The sequence below is a fragment of the Phyllostomus hastatus genome, unplaced genomic scaffold (genome assembly GCF_019186645.2).
Source record: "Phyllostomus hastatus isolate PE091 unplaced genomic scaffold, TTU_PhHast_1.1 phas_contig_34, whole genome shotgun sequence".
Classification (NCBI taxonomy): Eukaryota; Metazoa; Chordata; class Mammalia; order Chiroptera; family Phyllostomidae; genus Phyllostomus; species Phyllostomus hastatus.
The window spans coordinates 16,863,150-16,875,424 of NW_025333857.1; the positions used below are offsets into that span (position 1 = coordinate 16,863,150).

At 36.1% G+C, this 12,275-nt stretch overlaps 1 protein-coding gene across 11 annotated transcripts in view; it reads left to right on the plus strand.

Moving 5' to 3' along the window:
- NFIB (nuclear factor I B) overlaps positions 1-12,275 on the plus strand; it is a 429,811-nt gene that overhangs the window by 388,244 nt on the left and 29,292 nt on the right. For 5 of the 11 annotated variants that reach the window (XM_045840343.1, XM_045840349.1, XM_045840346.1 and 2 more), the window contains exons 7-10: positions 1,702-1,836; positions 4,323-4,507; positions 8,503-8,668; positions 11,785-11,867. In XM_045840343.1, coding sequence (XP_045696299.1) covers positions 1,702-1,836; positions 4,323-4,507; positions 8,503-8,668; positions 11,785-11,867 — 569 coding nt within the window. The remainder of the gene's footprint in view (positions 1-1,701; positions 1,837-4,322; positions 4,508-8,502; positions 8,669-11,784; positions 11,868-12,275) is intronic. The other 6 variants (XM_045840344.1, XM_045840350.1, XM_045840348.1 and 3 more) reach the window with 2 other exon arrangements.

Here is a 12,275-nt window from a genome sequence, read left to right on the forward strand (position 1 = left end):
TAAGATTGACTGTGATTTGATAATTGAAGCTGGGTGATGGGTAGGTACATGAGCATTCATTACTATTCTACTTGTATATGTATTTAAAATTTTGATAATAAAAATACAAATTTTAGTACTTATATGAATTTTAGAATATTTTACTATAAATTTATAATGTTGGTAAAAATCAGTACTGCTCAAGGTACCCGTGAGGTAGTGGTGTCCATACTACCCTGACTGAATAATCAGGCACTGCGTGTTTTAAAAATGCTTGTGGCACACTGGTTGAAAATTGCTGATCTATATTGGTTCTGTCTCTGCTCTGATTTCAAGTTTTAATGATCTGTCTTTGGGCAGTATTAACTATCTGTGCAATGAGTGAATGACTATATGAACACATCCCTGAATGCTTCTCCCATTATGGTACTCCTTACACTGTAACTCCTTTTTACTTATCCATATCCCCTCTTTAGATTTCAAGCTTTATAGAGGCTGAAACTGAATCTAGTTGACTGTTATGTCCCCAGCAACTAACTCAGTGTCTGGAATAAATTAGACCTTCAATAAATATTTATGAATGAATATATTAATTAATCTATCTTCTTATGTAGTCTCCATGATTGCTGTCTCCACTTTGGCTAATTCATCCTCCGTGTAGTTTCTGGAGGGATTGCTCTAAACTGTCAGTGTGATCATAGCTCACCCATCAATAACCTTCTCCCATCAGGATAAGCATTCAGACATTCATACACAACACCCATGGCCCCTTATCATGTGGGTCTTGCCAGCTGCTCTTTTCCTTCCTTTATCTCTGTTCTTCATTCCACAGACTATTTGCACTACTTGTATGTTTTATGGCCCCCTTCTTCAGAACATTTCCTCTCTCTGAATATGTCATTGCCATTCACATTTTAAACATGGTGCCCCTGGGGGCACCTTTTTTAACCTGGGGAGGCTGAGGTGATTACTGTTCCAGCACAGTGAGGTGGGAGAGGAAACGGAGGAGACAGAGGAGACATGGACACCACAACACCTCTGCTCTCAATCCACTTCCTCCCTCTCAGCTGTTGACCAGTGTCTTCTTATTATTTTTCCCTTCACTGACACTGAGTATCCCTACAGTAGCAATTACTTTTTCTTGTTTCAATATCCTTGCCTGGCAAAGAAAGGAACCGAATAAATATTTGCAAAATGAGCAAATTAAGGATTTTATTTTTGCTAAATAAGTAATGAGTTTTCCACAAAAGATGTTAAATCAATGATATGCTTACCAGTGTACCCAAAGGTGGTTTCTCACATTCACACTGGGTTTTTCTCTATTGTTTTCCACAGTGTAGTCCTCAAGTCAAAAGACAAACCCCTGATTGTATAAATCTAAGAATGAAAAGCTGAGGTAAAAAACACCTTCATGTGAACCAAGGGGCCAAGGACACTTAATTTTTCAGAAGTTCAAAATTCACTTATTAGGTACAAGTTATTCTGATGATAATTCTAATGAGACAGTAGAAATTGTTTCTGACACGTTTCAGAAATGCGTCAGAAGATAGAGCTCCAACACAGAGCTCCAACACAGATAGATCTTTGACCCTCAACATATATTCTGTAAACAAGCAAAAATCACCAAAAATAATAGTGGTGGAAATTAGATCTACCATGTTAGTATGAACCTTGTAGCTTAAGAAAGTCACAAGGCTTGGATTTTTCCCTCTTCCTTGGCAGATATGTCTTCTCCGACTACTATGAAGAAGCCCGAAAAGCCATTGTTCAGCTCTACATCTCCACAGGATTCTTCCCCAAGGTTGAGCACTTTCCCCCAGCACCACCATCCCGGAATACCTGGAGTTGCACACAGTGGTGAGGAGTTTCAAACATAGAGGAGAAGCCTCCTTCTTACTTGCAGAGTCAAACCCTCAGGGATGGAGTAGCAGTGTTTATTACAGCTATGGTGACCATGTTTTCTCAACCAAGAGAGGGAGGGTCACAATCTGATCAAATGTTTTCTTTTTCTTATCAGTATGTGAGGAAAGATTTTCAAAGCCATATAATTAAATACCATTTAGCTATATATCTTTAAATTGCCTTTATTGGAAAGATTATAATCACAAGAAATTAGAAAATATGGGGTATGTGGTTATTTTAACTGTATCTTCAGGGTGGGCCTTACTTCCATGTATTTTACCAAGACAAAGATTTCTTTCAGTATATTGCTGAATTTAGAGCATTTCTAGAGGCATTAAAATATACAGCCATTATTTCTGTATATATTATATTCTTTTTAAAAAATTTTCCTTATATTGATTTGAGAGAGAGAGACCTTGATTTATTATTCCACTTATTTATGCATTCATTGGTTGTTTCTTGTATGTGCCATAACTGGGGATCAAAACTCTGCAATCTTGGTGTATCTGGCTGATGCTCTAACCAACTGAGCTACCTGGCCAGGGCTGTATATATTATATTCAGTGTCTGCCATGACAAAATAACCACTTGAGCTAAAGTTGACCCTGTATATGTTATATTCTGTATGAAAATCAATATTTAGCTATTTATTTGGGAATTAAATTAATCAGAAAAGATAAAAGAGATACTTTCTGTGGGCTAATATACTTGATGTTATCATTAATATCTTAATTTAAAGAGATTCTTTTTAATCCAATATTTCACATTTGTACTTTAAGGAACAATTAATATTAAATCCTCTTTTAAAGATTAAAAATGAGATTTAAATAATAATCAACATAGAAATAAGCAATAACCTTCTAGGTTTGTGTACAGATATGGGTGAATACCATGGTTAAACCAAGCTGAGATTAAGAGCACTTTGACATAAAGTGAAAAGATGCCCAGTCTAACTGAGATGTTTGTGTATCCTTAAATTATACTTTCAAAAGTACATACTTCTTAAATAAAGTGATATTTTAATAATAATTCTCTGCAATGCATCCCTTTGATGGAGGATGATCAGACCTCAGTGTGTGAAAAGATTACATGCGGCACTTGTTTAAAACGCACTTTCTGGTGCCTCAGCCCTGGAGTCCTTCTCTGGAAGGTCTGTGGTTAGGCCCAGGAATTTTCTTTGTAACAGCAGTTCAGAAGATTCTGAGAGCCTTGGACATTATTGAGGAAGATAAGCAATATCCTTTAAAAAGTTTTTTGGGTTTTTTTGCACATAAGTACAAGTTGGAGGTAAGTTATTCCAGATGATTTTCATTTATAGGTCATGGAAAGAATTTATTATTTCTTATTGTTTGCTACATTGTCTCATAAAACACTAAACATTTATCATATGTGATTTCCTATGGTCTGGATCAAAATATTAAATAGAAACAGATATTTCTTCTCTACTAGTACATGCAGTGTACTGCTTGGTACTCTTAATTTGTACTTATGTGTTTCCCTCAACATTATAGAGACAGTGATCATGCAATTATATGCTTTCTCCATTTCTCAAACTTAGACATTGTAGTTCAGAAACTAAACAATAAATTGTGGTTATGCTAATGTTGAAAAGTTACAGTACAATTAAACATTGCCCACATTGCATATGTTTTATACAGTATTTCCCTTTACAAAATATGTGATTTATGGGTAAGTTAATGTCAATATGAAAGTATAAATTTATGTTTCTGTGGGTTTTATTCTTAGTCTTAGTTTAATATCTTTTAAGCTACATGTAGTAAAAGTTGGAGTGGAAAGAAAAATAGCTTAAGAATGGAGCTTTATTTTTGGTTATGAAAGAAACATTTTTATTAGAAAAAAGAGTTCCCAGGCTCTGTGTTCAAATATTCATGGGCATTTATACAATGATCAAGTCATTATTCAGGGCATCGTTGTTTATTAATCATTGCCTTCCATTGTACCCAACTATTATCCAGGATGTATAGAGACAATATTTACTTAAAATTGGATTACACTTCTGTTTTGAATTTTGGTAGGAAATTGTGGATCCCCCATCCTCTAATTAATGCTGCAACTTAGTCTGGACTTATGAGACAAAGGCTTTCTAATCAAAGAATGCTTCTGATGGGGAATAACTTTGCTTAAAGAAATGCTTTATAAGGTATTGGCTTAACCTATGAAAGAGAAACTTCTTTTTTAATAATATGTAGATCTAGAAGGCAAAATTGTTAATTCCCTATAATGGGGGTTGTGTCTGTGTGTGCTTAGCAGTAATGACATTGAGAATAAAAAACTAACTGCTATTTTAGGAGAGTTTAGTTAAATCATGGGGAGAAAATGAATAACAGTCATTTTTATAGTTTCACAGCATTCTTTGGGATCAGTGTGGAGTGTCCAAGAAACAGCTAACAAGGCCATCTTTCCTTTTCTATCTTCTGCAGTCATCTCAACTCGAACTCCACCTCCGCCCTCACCGCTGCCATTTCCAACACAGGCTATTCTTCCTCCAGCCCCGTCAAGCTACTTTTCTCATCCAACAATCAGATATCCTCCCCACCTGAATCCTCAGGATACTCTGAAGAACTATGTACCTTCTTATGACCCATCCAGTCCGCAAACCAGCCAGGTAAACATGAGAGAGCAAATAAGATTAGAGCCTAAGGGAGATGGAACAGGTCTAACTCTAAAGACATGGAGCTTACTCAGTTATGTCTGGCAGAACAACAAGCTTTCGAAATCCATCTTCAGAAAGTGTCTTGGTGACTCAATAAGTTTTTATTTAAAGGTGGCTGAATGACAGGTAGGAAGTGTGTTGCCCCAAAGGGGCACATTTGTGAAGATGTTTTTGGTTTGATGTTTTTGGATTTTTATTGACTGAAGAGAAAGTTTATGCAGAACGTACATGGACAAAAAAGCTCTGAGCTGGAGTTCACACCTCTGGAATACCTGGCTTGACACAGAGACAAAGTGCTTATTTCAGGCAGGAGCAAGGTATGCGCTAAAATAAACACACACAAAAGAACTTACAGTTGTATTTATAGACTAACTATTAGGTATTAAAATAAGCTTCGGTAATGTAAACATTCTCAGTGTTTGATGACTACTTGAATATTCTTTGCACAGACATGACTATATTTAATAATGAGTGACATTACCAGAAGTGTCTCTTTTTTTTGTAAACATTGTGCAGCGGTTTTAGGGACTCATTGTATAAGTGTAGTGACTCATGTGCCTTTCTCACTCCCCAAACATGTGGTTTCTTCTATCGAGAGGTTGTTTCATAGAGATTTGGGATCAGAAGATTTTCCACAATCAAGTAGACGGTCTTTGTGCCAAAGCTGGGTCTGTCAATAATCGTAATATCCAAAATCTGTAATGTGATTCTGATCGTATGGTCTGGTACTTGGCTCTGCTGTTTGAAACCGAAGACTCCTTATTATACCTCTTAGTGCTCCGAGGGACCTTTGTAAACATTCTGTTACTAATGCTGTTCAGTTCTTAAAATGTTCAGTAAGTAGTATGTGCATGTTAATTTAGAGTTGACAAAGAAAGATATAAAAAACAAACCTTTTGTATAAATTTAATTGGTTAAAATGAAGCAAAATGGTTCTTTCTGAATGTTTTATTTTGAATAACAACTATTCCACCACCATTTGGGTACCTTAAAAGTTACCTGTTCTTTTAGATTCATTGACTAATAATACTAAGCTAAGTATACCATTCTCAGCTTTTGAATTTAAAGTTAAACTATTTGTATTTTAGAAGAAAATGTCCAAATGGTGTGGCACTTTTAATGACAGTAATACTACTTACTAAGAAAAACAGTAGGATCTTAGTATATCAGGTTAGAAATAAAATTTACTGTTAGAGCATGGATTCAAAAGTCTAAGTTCCATAGAGCATTCTGCTAGACTCAGCTGGGAACAGTGCACACAAGGTCTGATTTTAATTTGTGTAGAATTTCCATGAATAACAAAGTCTAATTAAGACATCCATTAAAAATCCTTAACGTTAATTCAGTGTGGAAAATCTTAGAGTTCCATTGGATTTTTTTTCAACTGATGTCTTAATTAGGCACTGTTAGGGGAAAAATTATGCAAATTAAAATCAGGCCCTTACTGTTATGCATTTCTTTAATTATTCAGTGCTTGTTTTATGTGTATTTTAATGTTTTTATAAGTTAAGAGGACATATTAGGTGATAATCTGCCTATATTATTTTCAGTTTTTCTTCATATTTTCAGGGTAAAGATCAAGCTTCTAAAAGAAGCATCTTACTCTCATCTCAATTAACAACAATATCCTCTCTCAGGACTTTGTACCATAGGAGCAATGTACTGAGTAGGATAGTCCTTTCCTAATGCTCTTCAAGTTCATCTTCAGATGCAATGTCTTTTCATATCAATAGTATGAAAGTTCATCTATTTAAGTTTTAAAAGAGAACGTTTTAGTCTAACTTCATCTGTTTGAAGTAGTAGAAAACTGAAAACAAATAACCCTGTCATTCTTCTGATCCTGAGTTTCAGAAAAGTTGACTCTATTGGTTTAGAAATTCTTTCTTGGTCACTTTTATCATTATTTTTTAAATGAAACATCTGTTGGTTCATGTCAGTTCAATTCCAGTAGACAGCTTACAGAATGGGCAAAGTGCTACTTGTATTCTCTCAGAACATTTCCTTAACATTATTGTCGTTCTTCTGTTCCATGCCCTCAGGTAGGCACTGCCAAACTGTTTTGGTAAACACAATGTACTAAATGCTTTTTACCTCAGAACATACCACTAGGATAGAATGAGACTGTTCTTTCTGAGATCTATAAAGCAGTCTTTTGAGATGTTCAAATAAACTTGATAGTCTGCTTTAGAAGCAGACTTTTTCCCCTTGAAAGGAAAAATTGGTCTTTGTAGTTTACTACAGATTTTTTTGAAGGAAGATTATGCCTGCTCTGATGTTTAACTCCACCTCAAAACTAATTAATTTGCATTTCAATATAGGACTCTTGATATTTACCTTTTTTAGCTCTAAAAATGGGGAAACATGAGTAGTTGTTCACCTGGAATCAACTCCCCCACCACCAGTGTCCTCTGGCACTGTGCTGACTTTGATTGTTAAGTCAGGCAACTGAGATGCCTTGTCCTCCCCATGGCAGTTTGGACATTAATTACATTGCTGCTGCACCCATTAGAGTGAAACAGTCATGCTATTTAATGGAATATTTTAAATAAAATTAGTTTAAAGTTATAACTCTCATAGGCTTCCGTAGGGGGAAACTCTGGTCAATTTTCCTGACATAAAGTTAAATACTTAAAATTACTGGTGGTGAATGGTCAGAATATTCAAGTCCATTTCTTTATAGAATAAATGATATGGCCTCTGAAGAACCTAACTGAAACCCTAGTTCACATCTCTAAGTTACAGTATTTAAATGTTATTAGCTATTCTTCTCTTTCTCTAAAGAAATGTCTACTTGTAACTTATATGCAGGTATTTAGATAAATATTCTGCTTCATTGCTTTTTTGCTTTTAGCAGTGCAGATTATTAAGACTAAATATTTGTAGAGAATACTCTCATGGCAAATTGCTATGAACACATGCAGTGGAGAATTGCAACATGAGTGTTAATTAAAAATAGCATGTTCTGTCTAGAAAAATACTTTCAAGTATTTCCTCAAACAGTGTGACCTTTAGGATTTTATATCCTAATATGGATACTATTTTTGTAACTGGGGCTAAAACTCAGATAATAAAATCTTTTCTATCATTGCCCAGGGCAATTCTCAGTTAATTCCCACAAGTGTCAACAATAAATATTTTGTATAATTCTCCACACCCAGCAATGGAAAAGTAGCTCAAATAACAGTATATTTGATTGCCCTCTGCTTGACTTCAACACATTTTAATTTATTTTGAAAACTTTTTATTTGTAGGTGTAAGGTCAGACCTTACTTTATATCATTGAATGGGTCTGAATTTTTAAATGCTCTAAATATCATTCTGCCTGCTTGTATTAGTAAATCATCAAAAGTTGAGTGGAGGTCCTAAGATCTAAATTGCCTAATGTGTGTCTGAGTGTAACTGTGTGTGAGCAAGAGAGACAGGTTTGCTTGCAGAAGAATGGGTCTTGCAGAAATGACTCAGTTTGGTGTGTTCGGTAGGCTAGATATTCTTGTCTTCTTTGTATCAGTGATATTGTCATTTAGGTGAAAATTGTGTTCTGGAAGCCAAAACTGACTCTTGTAGAAGATGAAGAGCAGAGAAGAAGCACTAGTTTTAATTCACACTAGCTCAGTAATGACTTCTATTTTAGCCTTTGGCTAAGCACTTAAGTCTCTTCTTGAGCTTTCTGGATACTAATGAAAGGATCAGTTCTACCTGGCTCTAGGGAATGTTGTAAAGTCAGTTAACCTGTATCAAGTGCTTTGAAGGTAAAAACTTTCTTTTAAGTGCTGCTGCTTCATATTACTACTAACCATGGATCGACCTCTCGGACCCAGACTTGACAAGGCATGTGTGGCGACTACGCACCGTGCAGGGTCCACTTGGCCAAGTATGCTGAGTGGAGTTGTTGGATAAGATGACTGCCTTTTGGATTGTTTCACTGGCATTCTGTTTTTGTTTTGTAGCCTAACAGCAGTGGTCAAGTAGTAGGGAAAGTGCCTGGCCATTTCACTCCTGTCTTGGCACCCTCTCCCCATCCCAGTGCAGTGCGACCTGTGACCCTGACCATGACAGATACTAAACCCATCACTACATCCACTGAAGGTGAGGCAGCTTCACCTACAGCAACCAGTAAGTATTTCTGTAGGAAATGAGAAATGTCCATCAAAGACACCTTTGGATATCTGATCCAGGGTGAAAAACACGGCGACTTTTCCAGCTACCCAACCAGATGGAGATTTCTCATTTACGTGGAACCAGCAGGCATGTGTTTGGCCTGGCAGTTACATGCTCTCTCTTATCAAATTTAAGTCAGTGCATCATATTTGAAAAGGGAGAAGCTTAATTGTTTGAATAAAGAGCTATAACAAAAATAATGTCATGCCTGCTTGTTCAAGGTATACATTGAAAATGCACTGAATAACATAATGCAGTGTACAAGATTTTTATATCACCCAGAGAGAGATTAGATAATTGTTACTCATTGGAGCATTCCTATAGGAATCAAGCCCCTTCACAAGGCAGACTGAATCAGTGCCTCTGTAAGATAATTGCTTGTTTGCATTATTGTAGGCTGTGTCCTTGTGAGAAATAGTCACAGAGCATTGGGTACAGAAAATATCTCAGAGCTTAGTATTAGGCACATGTAGGCTACCTGCACTTTCTTTGTTTTCAGCTTAAACATGATTTTTAAAATTATTTTGCCTATCATAGTATATCAGGTATTGTGCTTTTTAGCACGACCATAACATTTTAAATGTCAGAGATTTAGCCAGTCAATTTACATAGCACATACCAATAACTCAAATCATTCCTTCACTTCTTCACATAGAATACTTATAAGTTTTTCAATTGGCTTTATCCAAACTACCACCTTCCTAGAATTGCACAGATTGTTAGTGTGGAATGGATGAAGTTCCCGTCAGGAGGAATTAGCAAGCTCTCTGTCCACTATATATGCTATATCTTAAATTCAGAGCTTCTGTTATCTTAGCTAGAGCAAGGAAATCCCCATGCTCTGGAAATTCTTTTGTGCAATTACAAAGCCAATTGGAGGTACCACTGGCTCTTTCTTCCTCTGCCATTGGAAGAATGTGGTTTTGTTTACTTTTTTGTTTTTTTTGTTTGTTTTTGTGTTTTTTTTTTAAAGCTACAATGGAACCTACAAGAAAATGGGAGATATTTTGGGTGTACAGTGAATTCAGCATTTATTTCTCAAAATTAATGAGGCCCCAGAAACTAATAAGTTCATATAGGTTTATAGTTTTCATCAATAATTATTAAATACTTAGTAACTAGTTTGTAGATAAAGAGTCCTACACTTGCCTGAATACACAGATGAATGAGACAGTCAAAAGAGGCTAAAAATTCTTTTGTTATAAAGGTTAGCTATGTGCATTACAGTCACTAAAATAATATATCCAGATTTTAAAAGTGGATGTCTTGGCATTTTTGAACAAACGGGTCAGCAATTCTAATAAAAGAATATGGAAAACAAATATTTTTGTGGAAATAGTTGAAAGCCTATTACAGGATAAATGACCAAAGCCAAGTTCCAGAAACTTCTGGTACCTTCTCCTTTAGTGATATTTAATAGATAAAATTCAAGGGAAGGTCAGATCCAAATGATTACAGCTCACTTATGGAAGTAAAGTCAGCCTGCTTGTTAATTATTGTTCTTATACTCACACACAGGTTGATCAAAAAGAGACCTGATTTGACAAATAAAATTACAAAATATTCAAAAGATGGTGGCATCAGCCCATTTTCCATTCTTGCATTAAAGAAATAGAGTGTGTCATTTTTCTTTCCCAGAAACAAACTTGTAGCTCCAGCTACCCAAGCACTGCTGATAATGAGAAATTGGTTATTGACTTGATAAGTCAGTGCAATTGAAGATAACACAGAGGCCATGGAAACCATCTCATGGCCGAGAAGAACAAGTAGCACAGACTTGGTGCCAACTCTGTAATGGTTAGGCAGCTGCCCGTGCTGTGTGCTGAATTCCAGAGACCTGGGTACTTACTCGGGGCCACTGACTTCACATGGCCCCCCTTCCATGGGCCCTTTGCCCAGGAGTAATAAAAAAGGTGAATTGTGAGCATCTTCACTATTTTAAAAAGTTAACCTAAAAATGCCTCAGTAGATCAAATGCTGCAGTCCATCACCAGTGAACATGGCAGAATGACTGCACTGGTTTTTAAAAAGCCCTTTTTTTTAAGTTAATGCCTGGGTTCCTCACTAATTGGGGGTTTAAAACCAAACAGTTTAGCTTTTTCAGAACTATCAGTGTAATATAAATGGTGAAAATTCAGTTGTTCTTCTGTTTAATTCAACATGGAACAATGGAATTGTTGAAGGTACATTAGTTCTTTCCCCCTGAAAAAGAACCCAACATCTTTAGGAATAGGGAGGTTTTTTTGGGGGGGAGTGTTGGAATTCACTCTTACCAAAATGCACCTGTGCAAATAGTATTTGCAAGGCGGGCCATATAATTTAAGGAGTATTCACCATATGTATTTACTGCCTGGTAGCCATGTATTTACAAGATGCCATCAACTCCAATCACAAGAAATGGACTTTTTGTGATTGTGGAAAAGAATTATTTTGTTTTTTTAAAAAAAAATTTCCATCAAAGCTAAGGTCATTTTCATGTTAAATAAAATACTAAGCTAATTCATTCTATATGGTATAATAAAAGCAGGCTTCCTCTTCATATTAGTAATATTAGATTTTCTTTTTTTTTTGTGAGACTTTTAAGCAGGACATTTTTCATCCTGTATCATCAAGCACATCTGCTTAAATCCAATCATTAAAAGCTTTCAATTATTCCTGACAGACTTTCAGTCTGCTTTTACATTTAGAATCATAGATCATCATTGATTATTCCATTATTAGACAATTAATATCTGATGAAAAGGCACATCTAGGAAAAGAGCCCTTCTGTTTAGCCAGTCCTTGGTACCCCTGCAAGACTAGCTGGATCATGAAATGTGAGGTGCCTGCACCAAACGTTGGGATATGATTTACTGGATAGGTTTTTGGGGAGGGGGATAAAGTAGTTGATTTGAGGTCAACTACCATTTCTTTTATATCATTCAGTGTTCACTCGGACAAAGGAGAAGAGAAATAGAGACATTTTGTTTTTTGGTTGCAAGTCCCTCTTCTCTGGGTTTCTTTTACATGGACAGGGTGTTCATTCTGATAGTTCACAATTTTTATCTTTGTTTTTGTTCTTCCTTAATCAGCCTACACAGCCTCAGGCACATCTCAAGCCAATCGATATGTGGGACTAAGCCCAAGAGACCCATCCTTCCTACATCAGCAACAGGTGGGCAAGTTTCCCCCAGGTGTGATGGTGTAGCCACGCTTTCGCATTGGTGCTTTCTCCATGCTGCCTCTCAGATCTGGACTCAGAACGGGGCTCACAGGGCTGCTGAGAAACAAATCGATCATTTCACTCTCCAAATTATTTCCTCATTTATCCTTTGTTTCTTGCCTTTCTGAACAGAGTTTCTCAAATTGGCTCAGGAACTTTTCCATCTCTGTGGCAAGTATCGACAACAATCATGAATAACAGTATTTTGGCCAAACAGTAATTTTCTCAGTCTTACTGGCTGTTGAGAATGTACTAGCCTATAGTTTCCAAAGATGAAAATTGAAAACTGATTTAAAAGCCAATTAGAGTAGAAGCAGTACACAACTTGTGTTTTTGAGCTTTCAGATTTTCCAGATGTTT